The sequence below is a fragment of the Pithys albifrons genome, chromosome Z (genome assembly GCF_047495875.1).
Source record: "Pithys albifrons albifrons isolate INPA30051 chromosome Z, PitAlb_v1, whole genome shotgun sequence".
NCBI classification, from domain to species: domain Eukaryota; kingdom Metazoa; phylum Chordata; class Aves; order Passeriformes; family Thamnophilidae; genus Pithys; species Pithys albifrons.
Genome location: NC_092497.1, coordinates 10,242,286 through 10,269,918, shown reverse-complemented (window position 1 = coordinate 10,269,918; position 27,633 = coordinate 10,242,286). Strand labels below are relative to the sequence as shown.

General features: G+C 41.0%; 1 protein-coding gene across 3 annotated transcripts in view; it reads right to left on the bottom strand.

The window, feature by feature from the left end:
* Nucleotides 1-27,633, bottom strand: part of LOC139685107 (protein unc-13 homolog B-like) — a 112,225-nt gene that overhangs the window by 46,622 nt on the left and 37,970 nt on the right. For all 3 annotated transcript variants that reach the window (XM_071581719.1, XM_071581721.1, XM_071581720.1), the window contains exons 8-18: nucleotides 26,365-26,592; nucleotides 25,917-26,058; nucleotides 16,646-16,815; nucleotides 15,665-15,780; nucleotides 13,663-13,826; nucleotides 11,018-11,168; nucleotides 9,954-10,022; nucleotides 7,424-7,513; nucleotides 5,857-5,991; nucleotides 4,946-5,079; nucleotides 3,923-4,008 (exon numbers count right to left, since the gene is read on the bottom strand). In XM_071581719.1, the coding sequence (XP_071437820.1) occupies nucleotides 3,923-4,008; nucleotides 4,946-5,079; nucleotides 5,857-5,991; nucleotides 7,424-7,513; nucleotides 9,954-10,022; nucleotides 11,018-11,168; nucleotides 13,663-13,826; nucleotides 15,665-15,780; nucleotides 16,646-16,815; nucleotides 25,917-26,058; nucleotides 26,365-26,592 (1,485 nt within the window). The remainder of the gene's footprint in view (nucleotides 1-3,922; nucleotides 4,009-4,945; nucleotides 5,080-5,856; nucleotides 5,992-7,423; nucleotides 7,514-9,953; nucleotides 10,023-11,017; nucleotides 11,169-13,662; nucleotides 13,827-15,664; nucleotides 15,781-16,645; nucleotides 16,816-25,916; nucleotides 26,059-26,364; nucleotides 26,593-27,633) is intronic.

Genomic DNA, 27,633 nt, shown 5'->3' with positions numbered 1-27,633 from the left:
CCTGTCTGCAGTGCACTTGCCTTCCAGCGGTCAGACTGCTGCTGTGACTACTGCTACCAGTTCCTGAACACCTTTTAAATAAAGAGTAGGTATTTAATTTTCATAACTCAAACATTTTTCACATTAGCAATCCAAGTCTTCAGCAGGTACCCAGAGGACACACGGTGCAGCATCCATGGGCTGGCATCAATTCTGGATCTTAAGCACTGCATTCTAGATATAAATTAGGATTTATCCATTGTCTTGCACATGCTACATGGTGCATATGGGAGTAAGCTCCAGCTGGGAGAGGCATGGTGGGGAAAAAGGAAAACAACTTAGACACTACTCTCCAGCTCAGAGAAGCCATCTCCCACTTAAGCCTCCCAACTCTCTTCCACACTGTGTCCTGGAGAGCAGTGTGGAAGCATGAGGTTGGAAGGAGGCAGAGGGCAGTTTCACACAGACTGGCCTGCACTCTTTCAATTCCAAAGCCATCAGATGGGCTTTTGTGCAAGAAGAAAATTTAGTATCACTGCAGAGTGTAAGGAATCCTCAAATGTCACCTGGGCCAGGAGGGAAAGAATAGAGTCACACATCAATTGGAGGTCTGACTTCAGCAGTTATTCTTCAAAAGACATTATGTACATCTTAATGCCTGGGACCCAGCAAAGGGGGTATTGCCCAGAATTGCTCAGTGCATCAAGTACTGTCAAAAAAACAGACTGACTGGTCAGAACAGGAGTCTCCCTACAGCACATACCCTCCATTTCTACAGCAGCAGTATGGTCTTTCAAGTCTTCTTAGCAGATCTGTTTATCACTGGCATGAAACTACAGAACACTAAAGCTGGTGTGAGGAACTACATCCAAAGTGCTAAAAACTATGGGTAACAGATTAAACTCTTTAACTACTCACAACTACAAGCTCCACCAAAGAGCATGAACTTACCACTTGGTGAGGTGAATGAGCTCATGTGATCCAGAACTTAGGAACAGAACATAAGGGAATACACCATGAAGAAAGGAGCAAGCATTATACTCTGGGTTCATGTGCACCTATCTCCACAAAATAGGTTAACTTTTGTTGCAGAGAGCTCCCGATGCACACAGATTTTGGAGCACACAAGAAATGTACCCAGGGATTATGCCACAAACTGGCAAAAGGAATATGCAACTCTTAGTGCAGTTAAACTGGTAGAAAAATCAGCAACTGAACCTGAAAAATGACAGAGCCAAGATCTAAGAACATCAAACCTAATCATCATCCTTCACATCATTCAATCAGTTTCCTTTAATCCCTTTTTTCGCTAGCTTAAAAAAAAATGCAGTTAGCTAATCCAATCATCTCTATTTAAAATATACGTAGTAAGGCCCATAACTAAATTATTGTAAAACTAGTTCTAAAGGTTATATTTGCAAGTTTCTGAAGAGCAAAGCAGTGAGGAATCACACTGCCTCAAATAGAATTCTGCACCCTGAGGATTTCTTGAATGTATGTTTCAAGAGACACATCCCAACACAGACTCTATCACTGTTCAACCTTTCTGCAGAATTTGCGCAGCCAGAGTACAAATAAATGACCGTGCACTTTTCAACTTTTTGCTCAAAATGCAAATCCTTCCCTGTCCACCAGCTGCCTTTTTGTCAACTCTTGTCATGAATAAATACTTTGAAATGGGGTGTTCTTTTCAGTAAGTATTTGCTATGCACTGAGGAACTCATGGGTGGAAACATGATACCAATCTTTGTCTTAGAAGCTCACGAATGATCAGAAAGATGCCAAGAAAAGGTAAAATAAGCTCAGAACAATCCATGGGGATGCAGATGGTATGAGACGTGAGCAGAGAAAACCTGGGTGACCAAGCTAACCTGGCCCCTGGCAATCAAATAAAGCCATTAAAAAGACAAAAAAACCCAAACAAAATCAATCAAACTCATGTCCCCTTTGCCACTCAAATACACACATGTAACTTTTTCACAGCTGCAATTTGGATGCAACAGGGAATCTTAGGAAAATGAGAAACTAGATCTAGAGAGATCTCACTGCTGCAGATAAAGGAGGAAGATAGGGCATTTCCAACATGTAGAAGAGCAAATTGCATTATAAATTCCTGAAGGCAAGCACAGGAGTAAATAGAACCATAGACTGGCTTGGGTTGGAAAGGACCATAACAATCATCTCATTCCCCTTGCCATGGGCAAGGACACCTTGCACTAGACCAGGTTGCTCAAAGCGCCATCCAACCTGGCCCTGAACACTGCCAGGGATGTGGCACCCACAGCTTCTCTGGGCTACCTGTTCCAGTGCCTCACCACCCTCACAGAGAAAAATTTCTTCCTAATATCCAATCTAAACTGACTCTCTTTCAGTTTCAAACCATTCCCCCTTGTCCTGTTGCTACATGCTCTTGTAAAATGTCCCTCTCCACCTTTCTTGTAGGCTCTCTTCAGATACTGGAAGGCTGTAATTAGGTCACCCTGAAGCCTTCTCCTTTCCAGGCTGAACAATCCCACTTCTCTCAGCCTTTCTTCATAGGAGAAATAAGGACAAAACTGAAAGGGGAGCTAAAACGGTTTGCAGCAACAAACTGTTTCTAGGGAAAGAGAACATGAAATTATCACAATTGCCTCATCTCTAACACATGAGCAAGTAGTGACAGTTATCATAAAAGAGACTCTTCAACATAGTAGGTATTAGTCCTTCTACCCAGTGTCTGTTCTTACATCAGCATGACCTCACAAGACAAAGGCACTGTGGGGTACAAGCATATATAAAAATATTCCTAACACAGAATTGAGAACATTTCATCCAGCTCTGCAGCCTGCAGAATTCAAGCCTATAGCTGGAAAAGAGTCTTCCCCCACAGCAGTCTCTACATCTGTTGCACTGACAGAGATTAATGAAATAAATGGAGTCAACCTTCTTCACTTACAGAGCAACCCCACAGACTGTTTCTGAAGAACAAAATGCACGAAACTCTCTTTGTGGCAGCATTTTTTTCCTCACAATCTGAAGTAAGAGTCTAACAGGTTGTCACTCATACAATCAAGCTCAGATCAAACCAGAGACAAGTGGATTGAGAAAAATTTTGTGAGTCACCAAAAGAAGTTGCTTGACCTGGGTTTGGAATGTGAATACAGATACTTGCATGCCACAGACAGCACTGGCACTTGTGTTTTATCACAATAACATCTTATAGGTGATCATAAAGCCCAACGCTGCAAAATACTGGAAAACAAGTGTTACTACAGCTGAAGAGCCAGTGGGAGCTAAATGCTCTATGAACTTTTTAAAAAGATGGTTAGATTGTGCAAATCAATTTATAGAACTAAAATCAAGTTCAGAAACTGTAATAACCCACCAGAAGAGTACTGCAAGTAGCAGAATTCCCTTCTGGAAGTTTGCTGGGCTTTACATGCCTAACTCGTTTCCAGAAACAGTAAAATTTCTTCCTTAGCAGGAGGTGGAATTATGCAAAGACTAATTCCAAATGAAGATGTCTGCGGCAGAAATTGCTCTAGCAGCATCTTTCTGCCAATGGCTTAGACCACTTATGCTGTACTATACAGGGAAAGAGAGGCATGACACAACCCATAGCCCACCTACTTCTTCAACCCTTTCTACCACAGTACACTGCAGAACGAAGCTGCTCCTGGCTGCTGATCTAAGCCAATGTACCCTCAGGCCAAAGAGAATTTCTGATTTCAAACCAGTTGGGATGACAAACAGCTTGTCAACACAGCCTGACACAGAGGTCTAGAGCTCAAGCAAATCTCAGCCTTAACTCTCACCCATAAAGCAGCTGTGAACAAACCAATCACTGGAAGCCCCTGCTGCAAACAGTGGTGCTACTAATGTGCTTTGGCCTCACTTTCACCGAATGGATGGAGAACAAGAGATCAGCAATAGGTCAGCTAGCAACAGTGAGACATTCTCTTACCTTCCATGGCATATTTCATGTCCTGGGCAAACAGACTCCACATCACCTCTGCGCTGATCTTCCCAACTGCAAGCTCCTGAGGAAACCTGAGGAGACATTTGGAAAAGGCTTTGGTATGTGTCACAGCAAAGGGCTCTTCTTTAATCAGCTCTGAGCTACACTACGAGCTGAAAAGCTCAACGTTACAGACACTTCCTTCACCCTAGATAAAAGATCCAGTGAAAATTGAAGATCATGGACTGGACTCTGTGGCACAGATTAAGTAACCTGAAAATAACATTTGTTTAAACTCAAAAAAACAATCCCTGGAGGTTTTTCCCAGCAGAGATGCATACAGTAATCCCAGCAATGTCATATCAATGCCCTTGTACCTTTTTTTCCTTCCCTGTCCATTTTTGTTTATTCTCCTTTTCAAGGGTTACTTGCTTGACAGGTGAACAATATGAAATCAATGATCACTAAGACATAATCCCATGCCATGCCATGGGTGAAATGCCTGTTTGTGTAAAATAATAGCTTGTCAGATCTCTCTCTCTCTCTTCCCTGCCCTGTAGGACTGTTGGAGGGCAGTATCCACTGGTTAAACAGATATCTTTCAGATTCCTTTTTAAATGCTATGTCAACTCCACTCAGTGCAATTCTCCCAGTGCTGCACATTCCTAAATCACAGTGTAAGGCACCATGGCACCACTGTGTGTATTAATGTGCACCCCAGAACTTCTCAACATCAGAAAAAAACAAAAGAACTCTCACCCCATTTTCAGGTGCCTCCCTGAGTTCAGGATTGTAATAATCAGGGTGTTTGTGCTCGAACGCCATCGTAACTGAACCTTTTGAAACTCTTCCATCCCAATCAAAAAGAGTTATTTATATAGACAGAGACAGATAAGACAGAAAGACAGACAGACAAGATAAGTACTTCTATAAATGCACAAGAGACAGAAGAGATAGAAAGCAGTTTAACAAATAAAGCAGAGCACACACAGACTGGCATTAACCATACAGGACGTGGAAGATTCTTACTGATTCAGGACTGGGGTATAGGAATTCTTGTCCTCTTCTATGATGGAAACTATTAAAGTGATGAGCTTGGGCCAGAAATCAAGGTTCCTGATGCTGGGGCCCTGTTCCTCGGGAGGAAGGTCCTGACTTTTGTTCTAGGAAGGAAGCCATGAGAAAAACAGCATAAAATTTGAGGAGAAAGAAAAAGCTGACAAATGTAGATCACCATGCATACTTCAAACACTAAACACTCATTACCTATGGACTCTTTCTTCTGAAGTGCTTAAAATCAATAATGACTGCTGGCAATTTGCCTAATCTAATGCAAAACACAGTACCGTGCCAAACCATGTTGTTTACTGGTGGCCTCAAACTCAGCTAATTCCTGTTTTGTCATTTACCATGCCAAGAGCAGGCCAGGCTCCAGGAGACCGGCTGAGCCATCAACTTACCCATGCTTATTCCAAATACTTGCTTATTAGGCACTATATCCATGCTGACACATTGTGTGTGCATTACTACAAAGTGGCCAGTGGAGCTTTCATGGATTTGTAACCAGTTTGTGTCTAGAGGCACCTCCTAAATCCTGTGCAGGATAGTGGGTGTGAGAAAATAAGGCAAAATTTCACTGGTCAAGGTTTCCTTATCAGTCTACCTTTGCTCCAGCTGGCTTTTGCTCATTCAAAGCTACATCAAACCTTTCCTTCACAAGTAACTGCTGAGGCTGGCAAAACACATCATAATTAGTGTAAAACAATTATCATCCTCCACTTACTGATTAGTGCTCATTATTTGATTACAAGTTTTGTGCACTCAGAAGATGACAAGTCATCTAATTTTGTTTGTGTTGGCTTTTTGTATCAATTAATGTTCATGTTATTATCTTAAGAAAATCAGAAACTTGGATTTCTGCCTGCTTATCAGCTACTCACAGGATCTGTCTGGTACTCGCGACTGTACAGCTCATGACAGTTGTTGAAAATGTACTCATAGGTGGAGTTGAGACAAGCTTTTACACAGTCCTTCACTACTTGGCTGGCTCGGGGTGGACTCTGGAGCTCTTGGACCTGGCAAGGACACAACAAAGAGAGTCAACAAAGCACTTCTCATAAATCAGACAGGGAAGGAACACACCACTGGTTTAGGAACTACCCAGGACTTGGTGGATCTGCTTTCAGCAACTTGTGCTACTGGTGATCTGAAACCACAAATTGGTCCTCTCATCAGACATAAAAATGCAGTGACAACACTTACCTTCCCACAGGACCATTTGCAGTATAAAAGAGATCTTGAAGCGCCGAGGAAGATTCCTCAGAACAGACAGATCACGTGGTTTCATATGTGTATAATCTGAGCCAACACACACCATTTCTGCTAAATTTATGGGATTTTGTTATGAACCCAGCAACCACCCTCTCACCATCATTGGAAGAATGTGCAACAGATCAGCAGAGCAGATCAACATCTGATCTGGAAAGTCTTGCTGAAGATCGCTCATATGCCTTTAAATACAAAATCTTGCATTAAGGACATCTTTCATCACAAGCTTTATTGAAGTTTAAAGCGCACCAGAATTCCTAGGGTCATGCCAACTGATACACCTTCTCCTCTTGCAACAGCAGCTCTTTTCATTATTTCACTGTCATGTTGCCTTAGAAAAATGCTGCAGGGGCACTTCAAACTAAACAGATAGGCAGGCATCATCCTGCAAATGCAACAATAGCCTGATAATTTTGATACTGTCAATACCTCTAAACTTTACAGAGTACTTCTGTAAAGCAAACTTTCAATACAGATTGTCTGAATAACACTCTTAAAATAAAATTCTAAAACATCATTTACCCTGGGGTTTAGAAGAAAAATTTTAAGTACTTCCTGAAACAGCTCAAATTAAACACTTGCTTTGTTTTTGGCAAGATAAAAATTTCTAAGTGACATGTACTAACCAACAACAGTAGGCTGTAAACTTCTAAAAAAAGTTTAGAAACCAATAATCAGGAATTAAAAATAATCTCATTACACACTTAGGACAATAAACTTAACTACAGAACCAGAACATTAACATTCATAACAACCCTCCTGGATCTCTACTGAGAGATATTATCCCATTTCAGTACCTTACCCTCCATGAGATAAACTCTAAAATACTTACTAAATAGAAGATAGTGAATAGATGGTAGTGACTGATGTTACAGACAGTTTTATAGGAAAAGTTTACTAATGATGCTAACAGAAGTATTTACTCCTCCTCCTTTTTTTTTTTTGTGCCATATTTATGACCAAATAGCTCTAGGCAAAAAAACAATTTACATCTTCACAGTGCAAAACACAGTGAAGTAAAGACAAAATATGGATGCTTATACAGGGTTAGCAGATTATATCCATTTTCCTTAAGAGTCTAAAGCCCAATGCTTTGAAAACAATGCTTTGAAAATGGGAAATCAACTCCTAGGGGACAAACTGCAGAGACACTATTCCCATCCCCACCCATATCACTACCTTCATCCTGAAAAAAGTGATGCTGGTCAGCAAATCCACTGTAGACTTCAGGTCCTGCAGCCGTTCCCTGCTGCTGGCTGGGAAGTTATTCTGTTGACAGAAAAGGGAAATCCTGTTGGAAAGCACAGTCAGATCCAATGTAAGGCTTCAAGAATGTGTTAAATAAGGAAACTGTCTTGGAAACATTTCCTGCTCAAGAAGCTTGTACCAGTCAAAACAATGCTCAATAAATAAGGCCCTTTTGCTGCAGAAGCTTATCTGTTTGCTTAATTAAATAGCTTCTCATACAAAAGTGAAGTTCGTGGATGCCAGGAGACTGACAGCCTCGGCAGCAGGAAATCCTTTCTTGGCTGTAGACGGAGCAGGCTGGGAACAGCCTCACCCTTGGGAACCCTGGCCTCTTGCCTGAGGTTGCTTGTGTGAGCCCTCTCCTTTCAGCACTCACTGCTGGGTTTTTTGGCTTCCCTTCTGAGACGTTAAGAGGTGTGGTGTACTAAAAACCTCTCCTCCAGAGAAATAAACTGGACTGGAAAGGAAAAATGAGCACTGTTCCCTGTAAGAAGGTATTGTAATCACCCAGGCCCCTGTAAGAGCCCATCTGCCAAGATAACTATGTGCCTCCTTCCCTCTAATACATTTATTTTACATACCCTGCTCATCACCCTGCTGTCCACAGCCATACACACCTTCCTCAAATTAGAAATCTTGTCCCTTCCAGATATGATGCGTATTTGTGCATGTGCACATATGTGCATATATGCATACAAATGCATATTCTGAATGCAGCAAGCTTTGCTTCTTATACCTCTCCCTTTCCAAACTCAGGCACTGCACCCTTTCCTACATTCCCACTCTTTCCAACCTGTGTCCTGTAACTGCGTTCATATTCCTCAGCAATGTTCTTACTTTGAAGCTGAAGTGATTGGTTTTACTGCAAGTACAACAGCAAAGGAATTCTTCACTTGGGTAGTCTTTTCAGGTTTGTAAGTTCAAAAATTATTAGATATGAAGGTAAAAAAGGGCAGAGGGGAACAAGTGTACACTTTTTATTGAGGACTTGAAGAAAAATATGCAGTCTCTTGGCAGTAGTAATTGAGTATTACTGTGGTTCAGCTAACCACTGCAAACAATGTAATGCTCTTTGTAGTCATTTCTAGATGCTCATTCCTAGACAATTCTCCCTTTAAAGGCACGTTGTACACACATGGTCTCTCTGGAACTTAGGGTATTTATCAAAATCAGAGAGTTTCAAGGGTCAAAGTCTAAGTACAAACGACTGGATGAATGTAAAATGCCATCTCCTGTCTTCAAAGCTGCAAACTAACACCTTTTCTTCCAGAAATTCAGGGGTATTAAAATACTTACTAAGTGGTCTCAAACTGCTGCAGTCTTTTCTCTAAACATAATGCCAATAAGGTAACACCTGAATTATTTAAACTACACACATTTTTCCTGGTCCTTTATGTGAGATCTTACTTGTTTGTGCATGGTTCAGTTGCATTAGCCACTGAAAAACAGCTTTTAATGAAGACCAAGCAAACAAAAAAGGCATCACTGCTACAGATTCCCATTGCCATGCGTGGGTAATTTTCCTTCTGCTACTCAGTGGATCAGTGCTCTACTCAGGCCTCTTCTTACTAGTAATGTAGCTTCAGAATAGCTCTTCATACAATTTTCCTTTTATCTTCTTTTGCATCTTGCCCCTTTTCCTTTTTGTTTTGTCTTGTCTTCCTAATGCACTTCTCTTGGTCTGGTAGTGTTTTTCTCCTCTCTATGTTTTTCTGTGTTTCAGACAAAAGCACTAACCAGACAAGGATCTAGTTTAAAATAAATAAATAAAGCCAAAGCTCACATTTTGCCACCATTTTTAAAAGTCTCAATTATAAGTCAGCACTTCAAATAATATAGCAAGGAATTTAAGAGAAAAAAAGCGCCAAGTCACGTGATAAGACTATATTGACTCTGGAGTAGCAAAGAAATAAGGCAGGTTTATAAAGCCTCTTAGAGTAATGCCAGCATTTGAAACTCATCTCTTCACAGTATGTTGAAGTGGGGAGAATCTCAAACCTGAGAACACATCTTGTAGATCCAGTTATGGACAGTGATTTGAGTTTGCCAAACCTAAAATAAGTGACAACTTGGCTGCAGGCCCTCTAAAAAATTTCTGTCGTACTAAGGGAGAACAAGTTTGTTTTCCCTTTTCAGATGATACCTGCAGTAGCTGATAAGAGTAATTCAAATAATTTAACCCAATCCAGCCTTGCATTTCTGGGACAGTATCAGAAATGAGCATAGTTCACAATCTTCAAATTATTTCAGAAGTCTTGAGGAAGTTAAAATGGAAGAAAAAAACCATGGTCTAAGTTCTATTCATGAGGAAAACTAAATGGTGTATTTGAGCAACAAGTTTGTCACGACAATTCCTTAAGACAGATACTACACAAAAAGTTAGAAACCTAAGACAAATTCAAATGGTGTTTCCCCTCTGCCCACCAGAATAGCTGAAAGGACTCTGTTTTTTCCCACTCACCCTGTACATTGAGAGATCAATCCGAAGTGAATTATGAAGCTGGTCCAGAAGCTTCACAAATCGTTCTTTCTGTGGAGCAGAAAATACCAATAAACATCACATATCATCAGTGTCCAATCGATGTTCAAAGCAAGCAGCAGGGTATCAGGTAATTAGTGTCAGATCTCATGAGAGCAGGAGGAAGCAATATGGATACATGGCATTGTGCAAACAGTGTTTTCTTTCGATTCTTGGATTTACTTCTAAACTGTAATTATTTTTGAAGTCTGTGTAATGTTAGAATTGTCAGAAAAACACCCCATTATCACTCTGAAGTAGAGGCAGAACAGAAACTCCTCTGATTTCTAGTTGGCAATTTACACCAAACTTGTATTTAAGAGAAAATATTTATTCAGAGGTGAATAAAGTACAGGAAGAAAAGGGTCTAATTCAGAGCAATGACGCAGCTCCAAGATGTTATCTATTAGTTCAGTGACAAGTATTACCAGCTTCTTGTGACATATCTTCTTGAGGTCGGGTTTCTCCACTGGATTCTGATTTGGCATTGTGAACACCTCCCCAGTCTATTTATGAATTCTTAATCTGATGGGAAGCCTGACCTTTTCCAAATACTTTTCCAGCATACTCAACTTCACCACAGGTTTTATAAAAAATATTTTAACCATTAGGGAGACAGACATTTCTTATAGTTTTGGTTTATCTTTTTTCCTTAAAGCAGTTGCTATTTTTAAAAACAAAGGTCCGAAATGACCAGATCGCATGCTATATTTTACCAACAGCATCAGCATACAGAGTTTAGTATTATTTGCTCATTCCACACCATCTGTGCTCTACTGCAATGTGAACATAGAGAATAAACATCACAATGTATTACACTGATTGGTATCGAAAATCTGTGATGATGACAATAAACCCATGCTCCTTATCTAGTCTGAAAGAATTTTACTGCTTCCAACTCCTCACAGATTTAATGTTCCTTAAACACAAGTTATTTATTGAAAAGTGGAAGTCCGTATGCAAATTACAGAAGCCTAATTGTGACATCACCAAACATGAAAACATACCCCAAAATTGGAGGCTGCAAAGCGGTCCGAAGCAGACACATTTGTGGAGGCAGTGGTGTGTGCATAATAAGCATTGATATTGGCAAGTAAGGTGCTCATCACAGCTGGCACGCCCGGGCACATGTATTTAGAAGAGAGACATGCAAAATGCCTGCAAAAGGACAGTTCTGTAAGTCATTCTGGTCTCTTTTGTGTAGCAGGACTTGACTTAATCCCTTTAATAGACCCCCTCATGCTGGCGGCACCATGAACAAATGCAAGTTATGTTTCATCCCTTTACGTAGATCTCCAGCGCCTCAGAGCTTTTTTCAGACAGAAGCCATTTAGACAACAGCTCAAACAAAGAGAAATCCCTTCACTACAGCCCTTTCCAGATCATAAAACAGCTTCTTAACTATTTGTTGCCAACAGCTTGTGACTTTGGTGATACCCTGGGTCCTGATGCAAAATCCTGGAACCAAGGCTGACACTATGTAATCTGTATCATTTGCTGCTGCTTGAGACAGACATGGTTTCTGAGGTGGCATGAGGCAGCAGCAACTGGAAAGCATTAATGCCCAGAGAGAGCACACAGAGGTATTTCTGTGCTGCACTGATACGTGATGCCTTATGAGTAACCCTTCCAGCTTGCAGGAAGCTTGCATGCCAATTTACATTCTCCCATTCTCTCATTAAATGTGAGGAACCATCCTCCAGGAAATCTCAAAATTGTGCCAGGAGCACCCAGGTTTGTGAAATTATTAAATAAAGAAAATCCGTTAGACATAATGGGGGAGGGGGGGGGGGGAAGTCAGAGCTTAAGTATTATGGGACATGGCAAGTAATATTCATTCCAACAGGCAGGAGAGTTGATTTGTAAGCTGAAATCCTCAGAGATCCCAAACAAAATCTGGAAACTATTTTCCAAATGTAGCATTCTCCTTAAGTGACTTACAGAATCATAGAATAGTTTGGCTTAGGAGGGACCTTTAAAGGTCATCTCATCTAACCTCTGCAGTGAACAGGGACAGCTTCAACAACAGCAGGTTGCTCCAAGTCCTTGCTCTTGCACGTTTCCAGGGGTAAGATGTCTACCTGACAACTACCACCTCTCTGGGCAACCTGTCCATCCACTGTTTTACCACCCTCATTGAAAAAAATGTCTTCCTTTTATCTGGCCTAAATCTACCCTCTTCAAGTTTAAAATCAGGCTTGTTACATGATACTTACATACCAATTGGTCCTTTAGGCACTTGGTAAATAAATGTAAGCACATAAAATTGTTTTGTTTAGCTTTAAGAAGAAAAAGTGTGAGGAATGGGGATCTAATCAATGTCTTGACTACTTAGCAGACAGGGGAGGGTTAAAATCATAAAATTATTAAGGTTGGACAAGAGCTCTGAGATCATGGAGTCCAACCATAAATGTAGGACTGCCACATTCACAACTAAACCACGACTCTAAGTGACACAGCCACACATTTTTGAAGACTTCCAAGGATGGCAATTCTACCATGTCCCTAGGCAGCCAGTTAGTGAGAAGACTGAGCCAGGCCAAACTCCTTTTAGAGGGAAGACTAAAAGATAGGCAGCAATACTCAGCAGCTATTGCACAGGCAATTCAAAGTAAGATTTTCCCATTTGGATTTCAACCAGGAATCCTTTCCCAGAGTACTACAGCCTGAAGACAGGAGCCAAGAGAGGTAGCAGACCTTCATCCTTGGAAATTTTCCACATGCTGAAAGAGCCCTGAGCAGTCTGGTCCAACTTCCAAGTTAGTCCAGGTATAACCAGTGACTAGGCCTCCAGAAAAATCTTCAGATTATTTTCCGTTTTGGCTTAAACAAATAGGCGAAAAGCTGCTTGCAAGGCAACATAAGTACAGTTCATAACTCATCCAAGGCCCAATAACCCAAAACTTTCAGCTTCAAATATGAAAAAGTTCACTTTTGTCTGCTATATTTGATATTACATTTGAAATAAGAAATGAGGCAAGCATAGCACTACTAGTCTTTAAGAAGAAGAATGACTAATCCCAAATCCAAGTAAAAATATAGTTACAAGGAAAAAGTTCTTTGAACATGAGTAACTGTATTAGCCTAGCTCCAGGGAGGACAAATCAGAGGCTCCATTACTCAAACTTTCTATAAATGCCTTCAGCAGCACTTGGGAAATCAGTCAATTCAAAGGACTGAAGCAATTGCCACAACAGCTGTGTAGGACAAATACTTTCACAAAACCTCATCCCTTCTCACTTCATCATAAATCTTCATTGGGAACCCTGAGCAATATCTTTTTAACAGAAGAGTTCTCAAATAAAGATTTTGAGAATCTTAAAACAGGTATGTCTCGGCCACCAGTAATAAAACACAGTCATTTACACTAGTGAAGTAGTGTTAGTTTTAGAATTAGTTTTAAAGGTGTTCCTACAAAGTGTTCAGATAAAAGCATAATTCCAGCAATTTGTCAGACATTCATTTCTAGACTTTGAGGAAACTGGTGATTCAGAGACAGGCAGTCTCTCCCCATTCACAGCAAGCCCCATAAGGAGCGGCTGTCATTGCCAACCCTCCCATTACCAATACACTTCATTATCTAAACAGTAAGAGTCATGTAAATTAGTTACGCTAATTATCTGCACTAAAGACCACATGAAATGTATCTTACGTCATGGCCTGGTATATTGACTCAATGCCGTAACGCATTGCAAATTCATCCACGATCTCTTGAGCTGTCTCATCAAAATACACCTTCCATGCATCATCTCCTTTGGCATCAGGGATCTTCACCACCCCATTCCCTTGCACATCTGTGAGATGGTGAAAGAGGTTCTGAAAGACAAAATAGGAATAAATTTGCACGTGAGGCCGCTGAAGCCTCTAAGCAAGATTCATGAAGAGCTTGAACTGCTGAGGTGGTGGCACTAAGACAAATTTCTTTGTTCTCCTCACCTTTCTTTCCCCCTACGCACTCTGTATTTTCTGCTTTTCCCTTCTATTCTTCTTGAGTGCTCAAAGCTGAATTTTTTGTATGAAAACCTAAAACTTTACTCAGCAGACACTGTGAACATGCTTCAGTGCTCCAAAACCACACACTAATTAGTTTCCTGAAACCTACACATTTCTGTCCTCAGAAAGACATGCTTTAATATGGACAAGCTATTTAAACTAGCTGACGTTACAGCTCTGTGCCAGCATTGTAATTATTATTATACAGCAGAACAGTTCAAACAGGGGTTTTTCTTCTGAGCAGGATACCCTTAAGATCACCCCTAGCAAGTAGACACTTGCATTATTATTCATCATAACCTTTCACTTTATCTAACATAGCAAAAGTTTTCAGCTATCACTGCTGTGCAGAAATTGCACAATCAGCTCAGTGGGTTTTTCAGTAATCCTCAAATTCAAGTCACTTTCAGATTCATGAGCCCTTCAGACAGCTGGCTCCCTGCAGTAAAGGGTGCAAAAGTCTAATGATCTCATTAGTAGCTAGAGGACTCTGCTTTATGCTACTATTTTTCCTGATTAAATTATTCTTGCTGTAAATCATCTTCAATTTTAGAATACCCAAATGAAATAGGGTGATACTTAAAAAGAGACCTATTTGCAAAAAAATAGCATCAAGTGATCATAGATATTAAAAAAAAATCTTACCAAACAGAAGTCATCACTGAATTAAAAAACAAGTATGTATTGAAGGACACAACACAGCCTACTAAAAGGAGCCTACTAATGTTTTTTTGAGCTCTGTTTCTGTCCTACAACAGAAGACAGCACAGGGCTCATCCAGCTTAGCATGTGTATAAATATGTTGTTCTTGTTGATGAACAATCCTCTCTGTGATAAAACTGTCCTTCCTGTCTACGGAAACTTCGCTTTAACCTCACTGGACTTCAGGATATTCATGTATGTAGGGCTCTGACTACTCTTCCTTATTCAGGCACTTGGAACTCACCCAGTCACCTGTCTTCTCTTTGACACAGACAGGCCGGGCACCATGTATCTCTGCAAGACAGTTTTTTCTTTAGTCCTTCTCATAAGTCATCTTTGGTTTTCTCCCAACTTCTGCAGTATTGCCTGCAGAATATTAGCTCAGTCCATTCTGAGACAGGTCAGTACCCAGTAACCTCAGCTGATACTGTTTCCCAACAGAACAGAACAGTTCTGCTTCCCCAAGCAGTTGTTTATAATTCCACACAAGTGTAGCAGCCCAAAAGAATTTATACCACCAATATCTGCACCACACAACAGCCACAGACAAAGCCTTCCCCATCATAATTTATTCATAAGGCCTTATAGTATTCTTCCTCTACAGAAAGACATACAGTACGTGTTGAAAACATTACTCAAGAAATTTCAGAGGTTTCTCCACACTGCATTCACCTACAGCTCTGAATGGAACCAATGCCTGATCTCTGCCACACAGCAGCACAGCTCTAACAGTGGGACAGAGTGAGCCAGCCAGTCAGTCCCCAGCATGGGGGAGACAGCCTAAGGCTGCCTTTGCCTTTCTGACAAACACAGGTCTGATGATTCAGTGTGTTACCAGGTCTGCGCAGGAGGGACAAGAAAGCTCATCTAGGGCTAAGGGGCACATTCTAAGGAAATAAAGGTCAGAAAATTGCTTCTTCAACAGTCAGAAGGAACATGGTGATGTTCCTGTTTCTTACCTCATGAAGGCAAGTGTATTGAATATGATATGGAGCCACCTTCTCCTCGCCTTTGATCTCCACGCTGATTTGCAGACGAATAGCCCCGGACACTGCAGACTTATCTGTTCTTTTCTCTAGAAGGGAAAAACATTAGTAATTATATGCATTGTTCAGGTTCAGAGCGCAGACATCTTGGGGTGACAACACCGGCAAAGAAACTGCTGGAAGCTCAGGCTGAGTCACCTCAGAGAAAACTTTCTCTTTTCTTTCAAAACGTTGAATACTAAGTAGACATCAGCAAAACAACTGCCATGATACACCCTCAAAATGACACATCTAGCTAGAACTATGCATATTTTTAGACATAGGACAGCCTTTCTGTATAGCAAATGTGCTATAAGGTCTTGGATTCAGTCAGCTTAACTAGAACCACCAAGGACGGATTCTTTTTCTGCGAACCGGGCTGAACAACATGGAATTCTTTTCCCTAATTTCACCATAGCCCTGAACTCCTGGGAATTGCTGGCTGTCCCTATCAAAAAGATTTTGCACGGCCTTTGATTATTACTGCACCTGTCAACTCAGCACCATCGGGTTACCTACTAGTACTTTCTACAGCAGTCACTGGGCAAGGTGTCAACAACTTGCCAGCCCAGTGCAGTGCAATAGATGGTTTTATAGTCTGGTAAAATGTTTGTGTTAGAACAAACAAAAAAGACACAGGACTGCATGCCTCAAGCACAGATGGAATACAGTCCTGCACCAAGCATTTCACCCATTATACTTTTCAATGGCTGGCAGAGGAAACCTATCAACCTTCTGACACTTTATACTTCTCTCCATTTTAACTGGGATCAGCCTTGCAGAAGCTCTGCATGAAGGGCCCCTTGAAACCATGCAGGGTTTTTTTCTTTTCTTGCAAATTGTCCACATGCACCCAAGTGGTCTCAAACACTCCTAAACTAACAGGTGATGCTTCCATTCCAAGGTCCTGCTCACCAAGGTTGTACCACACATCCATTTCTCCGCTCAGAGTACGAACTTCAATGATTGTCTGCCCCAGAAAATCATCTGACTCGCGTTTCAGTCTCTGCTTAACACGAGACTTGATGTCATCATCTTCATCCCATACTCGCACCTTGATCCGGTCGGAGGAATTATGGCATTCACTGCAAACAAGAGAAAAGTAATTTTAAGCGTGCATAATGCAGCCAAAACTTACATGCTACACTGTTTGCACTCCTCTTGGCCCACTAATTCAACATCAGAGGGCTGTATTAGCAAATGTAAACAATGCCTATTTATTTAAAAGCGGAGCATCTGATACGAACCACACAACAACATTTTGGTGCACACTAAATGGTCCTGTGATGTGGCAGATACTGCACTCCAGATCCAAGCTGAAGGACTGTGGCAGAAGACCTGTCATATAAGATCTGGAAACAACATTATTGCACATGGATCTATAGTGACGATGACTGACTAGAGGCCTCAGTCCCTGAAGAGGACTAGAGACTGGACACCACTATAGTTTAATTTAAAGTGCGTCATAAGTATCATCATGGCACCCCATTTACGTTTCCCTTTAGTTATTCACATTTCAAGTTCTTCTTCCCATAATCCCCTTTTAGGGTCTTCTTCCTGCCTTTTGAGCCTACCCTACTGTCATTGGCTGTTATGTACAGTTCCCTATTGGTTGTTATATGTTCTATTCTTTGATGTTATTGGTGCGTATCCTGATCCTCTTCTTGTCCAATGAGGATCAGGGTACCACCCACTTTTCTGGACTGTTCCCCTCAAACCCTATATAAGGAGGCGCTTGCATCCAATGAACACTCTTCATTCCTGCCTCCTGACTCGTTTGTGTCTCTTACACATCTTGTCTGGGAAGCAGGGTCAGAGAGCGATTCCTATTCCCACTGGGAAACCGGCATCGACGGCCCACAAAGGACCACCCTGCTCTGACTTTAACCACCAACTTCACACTTGTTAAGAGGCTGTGCCTCTCCTGTTTGTCCTCACTCTTAGCAGCAGCTTCCAGAACTTGGGAATTTTCTTCACAGCTGTCTGTGAAGCCCACAGAAGCTCAGGGATAGCTAGGCTGGTAAATGCTTTCATACACCCCTCAAAAATGATGATTTCAACAGCTTGCTCCATCAATGACTTGTTCAGCTGTAGATGCTAAGGGCTGTCTTCATGCAGTATCCAGGACAGCACAGTCAAGGCCTGTGACAAACAACCTTCATACTGGTTTTTTAAAAAGGATAAATAGCTCAGGTGGAGGTAGATCTAGCAGTAGTGCATCATTGCACAATACATTACAATCAAATGATACACATATTGCCTGAGGGGAAAGGGCGGGGTACAGTAGTTACAGTATTGGTATTTAATTACCAGAATTGATTCTGCCAATTATTCTCAGCTTAGACTGATGCTTTCTACTCTGGACAGATCAATAAGGACATTTCCATTAAGAGAAGCAGTTTACTGTTTGATGAATCAGCACCCTCCAGTCTAATGCACAGGCAGAATATGCAGATTCTCCCTCTTTTTCAGGTATTCAGACACCTCTTGTAGATCCAAACAGGCTCTTGGATGTCAGAAGTGGGTAGAAGAACTGTATTGTAAGAGCTCTGTTCATTTACAGGGCATGCAATAAAGCAATTTGAATGCTCATATGAGACCATGACAAGGGTGATTACTCACCATAACCACTACAAATGTCTACCCTCAAGCAAATAAAACCTATGAAAACAGGCAACTGCTGCTGAAGGCCTGTTTTCCAGTCTTTTTAACATTAACATGCTGCATTTGTTGCTAAGCAACAGGGAGAAAGAAGAAATGGGTCAGAAGAGATCTGCTAAGCCTGGTCAATAGGATGTGGCAGTGACTGGTATGAGTATGCTCTCTACCAAGAAACCATTTGGGCTTTTATTGCTACCACTGTGATACTGGACAACATAAAATGGATGTCCATGCAGCTCCTACTGACTTTTGCAGTACGCAGGAATAGCTGGGAATTATATGGACAAAGTTAGAGGCAATGCCATGCAGTTGTGATCACAGACAAAGCCCATTGTTGCTCCCTGCCTTTCCTCTGCAATCGAAGCTGTATTCGGAGTTCAAAAGAAACAGGTTTTGTGTTTGACTTCTGCTTTTATTCTTGCCTCCTCCTCCTTTACTTCAGAAATATCTTCCTTAACAAAACCATGCAACCAAGCATTCACCAACAGGTAATGCTTGGTCTTGCTGCTCTTTGTAGCTCTCAGATTTATCTGAGTATATTGTCTTATTTACCAGCAATACAGCATAAGCATGTGAAAAGAATGCTCTGTTCCAGCCATGGTGTGGTAATGTACAGCCTGTCAGTATTGTAGAGGCTCAGTGTTCAGAAATGTATGGTTGCCTGAAAATACAGACTGACACATGCTGCCATTTACAAAGCATCATTAAGTTAAGTCCTGACTTCTTTAGACTTCACCTTCTGGCATGACAGTTCTTTGTTCGGACTGTTTTGATCCTGTTTCTTTGCAACCAATGGTTTTTCCTTAAGGAACATATGCACTGTTCAGACCTAAATCTAACTTAGGCAGTCCCACATGCATCATCCCACGCTCCTGAGGTGCCTGGCTATCATGCTTCACTCGACTACAGCAGCATAACTCACTTCTAAGTGCTACAGGAAACATTCCAGTAGCAATTACTGAGCTACTGAAGCGTCTATTTTACCACACCTTTCTCTGCTGTTTTTAAGAGACTGCTCAATTTGTTTTCTTTATACTGGTCCCATGCCAGAGAGTGAGCTTTATCACTTGCTCGCAGCAACTGAAAGCCTTGAGCTAGTGGCTTATCATAAAGCATCTAGGTCTGTAAGAACCACAATCCTTTGCTTTCAGTGAAGTAAGATAGTTGTGTCAAATCCAGTTCACCTTCCAGAGAGCACCCCAAAACAGACCCATGAATACTCGGAGACTTGGGCTTACTGACTGGTAACAGGTTTTCTAACTAATGATACAGCTTCCAATTTGTGGCAGTGTCACGACTCTGTAAGACTGTGGCTAACAAGCTCTGCTGCTAGAAAGCTTTCCCCTTCATTAATACAGAAGCTGGCACATTTCTCAAAATGCCTGCCCCACTTCTTGCTATGTTTTTATGAAGCTTGATTTCAATGTGTGCACACATACGTCTGTCCACCCTCCCACAGCCAAGCTCCCACAGCTTTCCCAGCAGAGAAAAAGAAACACTCTGTGACCCGACTGAAAGGAAGAAATTACCAAACACTTTCAGGCCCATTTCAGAATGCAAGAGACTTTCATGGAAACCATTTGCTATGCACATGGCTCAAAAACTCTCTCTTTCTTTTCTACCCATATTGTCTTGATGTCCACAGTGCTGCCACTTTCACACTTGGGGCTACCAATTAAAGTAGTATTTTCCAGAAACAGCACACCAAACTTTTAAGAGAAATCAAAATCAAATAAATCATGATTTTTATTTTTCCTCCCATTAAGTTTTTCTGTCTGAAGCCAGTGGTTGTTGTAGTGCAAGCAGCTGAGCCTGGTTCTGCTGACTTGCTCTTTATCCCACTCTCTATCTCCAGCTCCTCTGACACTTTGGTCTTACCCAGCAGTGAAGCCTCAGTAACCACACACATCCCCTGCACTGTCAACATTTGGGTCTCTTCCCATGCCCAGTCAGCAACTGGGCTGAGGGGAAGCACGCGAGCACACGAAGCTGTGGTTAATTCTGTTCTGCACACACAGTGACATGCCCACACACACGATAATTAGTATATTGGTGGCTAAACAGAACAAGCAACTGTTGAATTTACAGTATAGTTCCTCCCACAATGAAGTTAGTAATTTGCATCCTTCTCATCTAGCTTTATCTTCTGCAAAAAAACCCAAATTGTAGAAAGTGATTCTTAGTTCTGAGGCCTCTGCCCATTTGTAAAGCTTGGGCCAAAATGTGGAAAGAAAAGGAGAAGTATCTAAAAGTGACCAGAACACCACTTTTGAACCAATGATTGGTACTTTGAAACACCTAAAAATACTGGCGCTGAATATGTTAATTTTGCCTTGCAGAGCTGACAGGCTAATAAAAACAAAACACAACAAATAAGTTTAAGCAAGAACAGACAATGAAAGTAAAGGACCAGAGGAAGCAACAATATTTTGAAGATTTAAAAGTGCATTCAAGCCCAGAATTAAGTCACTTTATTGTATTTTGATAGTAAAAAATATTTATGGTTTAATATTTACAGTCTAGTGAATATCTTATTTCTGTATTCTGTGAGCAGTTTAATTTCTGTGTCATGGCTGATGCAGCTCTCAATTGGGGCTTGTAAATTTTCACAGTACAGGGCAGTGCACATTTCAGACAATGACAGAGAAAGAAAGAAAGTGCAGAGTTGCTCACAGAAATAATGGTGAGAGTGCAAGAGGTGGGGAAATGCACCGGGTAGAACAGATCAGCAAGATTTCAGGACCTGTGATCATTCTAGGAGGACAGCTTTGCTTCTGAGGAGCAAAGCTTAAAAAAAAAAGGCGATTTTCTGGAAAATGAGAAAGGAAGGAATAGCTGTAGCAACCAGTATGAGAAGGTCCAGCAACAAGTTATAACAACATACAGAGAGAGCAGGAAAAAATTTCCTTTGGGAACTGGTGAGGCTGAAAAAGCAGGAAGATTTGGATGTGGTTTGAATTAAGTGCCGTGACACGGCAGCACTGCTGTGGCCAACCTCACTGGGAATGGAAGGCAGAAAACTTCTCAGAACATGTTCATTTTAAAATAATGGCAAGGCTTCTCTACTGGGGAAAAGAAAGGACAGTGGAAAAAACACCGAAGGCAAAATCAGAGTGGTAAGAGGATGAAGGAAAAATCCTTAATACCTTAGAAGTTAAGCACGACAGCACAATAATATGCCCTGAGAGCCAGTTGTTGCTAAGAACAAAGAAATGAGTTTTCTGTTCTTACTAGCAAGAAGTTCTTTTCTTAGGGGAACAAGTACAATCATTTGCCGTTACCCAATGCTACAACACCGACTGACAAATTAATGGTGCAGTTCTAACTACAAAAAGGATATAAAGTGATTCTAAGCATTACATCCTTAGTTACATTAATTATCTCAGTTTTCCAACAGGTGCTTGCCACAAGACCTCAACTCTGCATTCAAATTTAAGTCTCACATTGGTAGCTAAGCAGAGAAACAAGTGGTGTTTTATCAAAATGCCAGTGTTAGCAGTATCTGTGTTACCTGGAGATTAAAAATAAAGCAAAAAAACCTGGATGGCCCCTGCCACACAACAAAGGGCAGAGTTACAGTGACATTTCTAAACACAATGGTCTCAGAAGGGGATGTCTAAAACACAGCTCTGGAACAGTCACATATAACCACAGGGACAACTGAAAGATGCTGAGCTTGACAACAGGTTCTGCAGTTGAAAGGAAAATTGAGGAACCAAACAGAAGCTTTTGTGTGACAAGCCAGTGGTTCGCTGGTGAGCAATACCACCATTCCCAAAGGATTAATAGGAATGTGTATACCACGAGCTCTGCATGTCTCAGTAAAATACTGATTATCTGCTTGGAGGAGGCAGTGCATTTGTTTTAACTCAGTTATTCTTCTGCAGTGAGAAAGAATAAACATGTCTCTTGCAAACTGTTCAGGGACAATGTAATCTGTTCCAGGCAATGATTTCCCACCCACCATTCAAAGCACCAGACACAGCTGTATTCAGACCATACAACTTCAAGGGGGTATTACTGTAAAATTAATGGGTTTCCACCCAGGCCAAAAAAACCAGCAGCACCCTGTTTGAATCTAGTAACTTTTAGTGTTCATAGTCATTAAAAACTCAGTGTTACCTGAATAAACAGTACAGACCAGCAGCCTTCAAGCAAGACCAGAACTCTACCTTTAAAGCAGAAACTCTGTCCTGTAGTCATGTTTATCCTCCTAAATGCTGTCTGCTATTGTAAACCATGCAAATGGATGCTCAGCTTCAGCCTTTATGAAAAAAAGATTTCAGGAACCCTGAAATTTTCACTGACAGTCCAAAATACGTCTAAATGGGGAGCTACTGTCTTGTTCTTATTGCACTGAATATAGTAAAAATAGCTTCCTTCTGATATTACTGGACTGATTCCTGAGGAAATGAGAGTTACACAGACCTATTATGAAAGCTTCTACATTCAAACAAGTTTTGTGAAAAAATAACAGCTAGATGGAGAAGAGAAACCCATACCAGCTGCTGTCCCTGGAAAGCCTGCAGCCAGCTGGCTCTCAGGTACCACTCCATACAGACAACTCGGAATCCGACTGCAGGCAGGACACTTGCTGCCTCCTGTCCAGGCAGAGTGAAAAGGCAAGGGAAGAGAGCTGAGGGCACAAGGGGAAAAATGCACATGGCAAATGGAGGAGGCCAGCTATAAGCCTGCTCATCATAACTAGAGGAAAGAAATCGGGGGTTACTGCAGAAAGGAATGGGACATAAAGCCAAGGGAAGCAGGGTGCACACTCACAGAACAGCATGTTTGTATTGCAGGAATGGCTGGAGTCCCCCATTTAAGCTTCATGCTGCCAGGCATCACATATGCAGAGTCTCTGCATCAAGTCAGCAACACTTTGAACTCAGCAGAAAAATCAACACCTTGTATTTTCAAAGGTCTTCAAACTCCATTGAAATATAAAAAAACCTCAATAACCACAAATTTCCTAAAGCTATAGATGTAAACATACAAAGAGATAATTCTCAGAAACAGAACCTGCAAATCACTTGCTCAGGCAACATAAATACACTGCAAGAACTGGTCATTAACCTAAAAAGATGCCTACAGTCATACATGCTAGTAATGACCTAAATAGCACTAATAATGGAAACCCAAAGTGCTTTCAACCTTGTCTTTTCTAAAATATGGTTCTAAATCTGGGCTTCCAAATTGGGTCAAGCCTACCACAACATTTTTTTCCCTGCGAATATATGGTAAAGGAACAAAGCCATTTTTAGGGAGAGGTATTTATATTAATATACTTTTCTATCCATCACTGTAACTAAGCACAAAAAACCCTATTTGAAATATGCTACTGCAGCCTTAAAAATTTAAAACTTGTTTAAGCTGCTTTTAATAAACTTCACTGAGTCTCTAGAAAGAATTATACCACTCAGGGGTACACAGTCTGCCTCAATTCATGCCATGGATTACAATAACAATGATATAATTATAATGACTGATGCACACAAATTTGTGGCCCTGTATCCAGCCTTTGAAAAGACACTGGAAATGTGTTCATATAAAAGGCAATGGGCATCTAATGAACACCAACTACAAACAAGTCCCCCAAGCCAAAGGGAAAAGGAACAGCAATAGGTGATATGCACATTAATAATAATCTCACCTCCCTCTACTCACACATCTGGCCCCTGTTGAAATGTCACACCATTGAACATCAAACTTTTCATATGTCTACACTAAGGCTGCCAATAACTAGCAGCATACCTTTCCCTCATTATAAGAAATTAACTTCATTTTAAGAATCAAAGATACTGCCCTGCCAAAGCTTTTAATACTGACAATCTCTTGATTGTCCTGGCAATCTCTTACAAAAAAGCTTGGTATGTAACAGGTATTTTTGGCTTCCATATGTTGATTTAAATTTCCATTTCATTATGGGGTAGAAAATTTTAGAATTTTTTTAGGAGTTGTAAACTGCAAAAAGATCCATCATTTCAAAATAGAAAGATGGCTGTGTAGAAGACCAGTGCTGTGCACACTTCTAAATGACTGTCTCCTCATCCAACAGAAGACAAGCTTTGACATCTACCAGTGAAATGACACGCTGAATCCAGTATTGAATGCTCTCCTGCCATCAGTATGGACACTGTAGTCATTCCCTTCATCTCCTCCTGCTATTGCAGGGAAATTAAGACAACACCTATACCATAGGCAAGACAGAAAGCAGCATCAACTCTAAAGCCCAACAGCATGTTATCTGCTGAATCACAGACATGGCGATAAAGTCTAAACAGTGGCACTGTTAAAACTGTGACATTTATCATGTTGTGCTATCTATCTTTAAACAGAGTATTTGTTGAGGCTCCTAAAATTAGAAGGGAACACACTGCAAATACCATGGTAACTACTTGGCATGGCAAATCAAGGTCCTTAAGGCTCCCACACAGACTTACTGCTATTGTGACTACAGTTATTCAAATGGCACCTAAGCATACTTACTACTTATCAAACAGTAATGTTACCTTGGATTAAACTAAGAATAAAGCCAAGGGCTTACTCTCTCAAAATAGCACTAAGATTTTTCTGACGTTAATGAGTAGCTCGAAATTGCTTAAAAATAATTTTGTTTTTACTGTACATTGTAAAGACAAAGCTGGGCTGATACAAACCTGAATTTAAAACACAAACACGTTGCACTTTGTAGAAAGAACTACCCCTAAGCAATTTAGGAAAGAACAAGGAAGAAAAATAAGCAAGGAAGGAGATGGTACAATGGAAGAGCTTACACACATTAAAGCAAATAAAGATCTTTGAGGTCAAATGAGATCACTCAGAATCTTCAGAAAATGATTGCTGGATTTCATGTCTCCATTTTGTTTTATAACATGTTCAATGACAAATTGAGCGTACTGTTCACTTATTCAATAAAAGCAGGATGGAAAAACATATTCTGTGTGTAGCTGATATCTAAAGAATTGTGCCTCCAGTCTTAGCTTTCGATTCAGACATCAATACCTTGGTTATCTTGAAAGTTCCCTCAAGAAACAATAACTCCCTTGAGTCATTGTGACATTGATTTTCCAAAACTGAAAGAAGAGACTGCTGTTGTCACAGACAACTGAAAGCTAATTACCTTTACACTTTGTCACCAAACAGCAGCAGGGGGTCACAGCAACAGGTCACAGAAGTTTACCTTCCTATTACAAAGAATTCTGTTAGCCAGGAGCAATAGTCACTGACTTATATTTTCCTTTCTCTCTAGTTTTCTCTAGAAACATCAATACAAAAGTGTTTATAAGACAGACAATTGGTAGATACAAAAGGAAGATAGATGGATAAATAACAGTGTATGTAGAGCACACCTAAAGATGTCAACCCTACACATGCACACACACACAAAATGCTGAGTGAAAACAGAACCATTCCAGGTTACAAGTTATGTGGGAATGCATTCTGGCAGTGAAGACACAGCTGTCAAAGCAGAGACCACACCAACTGGTAAAATGGGAGTGAAAGTCCTTAGAAGAGCACTTACAAGTAAAACTTCTCTTCCCATACAGGGTTCAGATTCCCAAAAATCGTTTTAGTCCTCTTCTTTGTTTTACCCACTTGAACGGTTACATACGGATCGCTGGACCCAGTCTTGTCTTTGGCCTGTAGACCCTGAGCACACACCACTGAAAGGAAAAGAGAAGGGTTACCACAACCAAGACAATGCATCTGAACACCACGTGCAGCAGCAGCTCATAATGGCCAGAGAAACAGGAATATCGGTCATGGGACCATTTCTGAAACGCCTCAGCTCCCACTGCACTACAGTGCCTGCAGGAGGAATATCTCCACCTGCTACCTCAATGTACACTGAGCAGAAGGAGACACAGGTTAGAGGAGCTCTTCCTTTCTGTTCTCTCTACCTTCACACCAGATCTCTTACTTTAGGCTCCCAAGGGAGACCAAGAGAACCCATGGACTCCCTCACTTACCGGTGATTGTGATCTTTGCTGACCATTTTGAGGTGCCATCAAGCACACTCTGCTTCACTGTCTTCATCTGCTGAGCATGCGTCATTTTGCTCTCACAAAACACATCTCTGATCAAGTCAAAAATCTCTGGCTTGTTCCTCTCACGGATTTTCATGCGATCTTTCATTGCCATGATAAAATTCTGGGTTCGGTCTTCAGCTCCATGCTTTGAGCTCTTCTCCGCTGCTCCTGTGCAGCAGAAAGTATGCAATGCTCATCAGAAACAAACAAGCACAAGATCATGTTTCACTGAATCTGGACAGCAGGTTCAAAGACACAAGTTACCCTCCACATCATGCCTCTTGCTATTGACTTAACAACACTCAGTAGCCCCCGATTTCAACATATACACAGAGCCAAATATGGACCATTTGGAGATGGGAGGGGATAGTTCCTTTATAACCAAGCATCAGATTGCTCTCCTGACAACAAGCTGATTTAATACCCTTACCACTGAGGAAGACCCAGAAATGAGGTTCTCAGTTTGACAGCAGACATCAGCACACCCCTTGCTCTCCTTACCTTGCTTTGAATGAATAAATCCCTGCTTGCGTAAGTGCTAAGAAGAGGACATAGAACGTCCACTAAAAATAGTATCTAGTAACTTATATCAATGCTACACTACAGCATCACAGAAGAGAAGAAGTTCAGATGGCTCAACACTATCAGCATTTCCTATCCATGTGTGCCACATGACTCCCTGTTCAGCACAGAGTCACTGCAAATCTTTGTCTCATACCGCTAGAACCATCCTGTTTGGACCAGGCATCAAACTGCAGACACACAGAGTGCCTCTTTGGATGCAACTCTAGTTTATCCATTTGTATGGAGACAACTGAAATTATCAAGACAAACACAAGACCCAAGCACAGAGTATGTAACTGCATAGGTATTCCATTGGATCTGGAAAAAAAAAAACCAAGCCTCTGGTCGCTTGCATACCCCTTAGAAAATTTAAAAGTTTTTAACATTATGAGCTAAGACTACTCCCACAACTGACTACTTCCAACTCAATTTTGACAGTCATTTTTACTGTCAAAATTTAAAGACTGACTATTGTGTCAGATGTGAGACATGCATTAATGAAAGTGCTGACATGAGCTAACAGAGCAGATAACCCGGGTGTGAAATGAAAAACAGGAACACAAGATTGCACACAGTCTCTCTACACACCGTCTGCAGCACTTTCAAGTTACGACCTTAAATCAGATTAAGTTAAAACAGTACAAA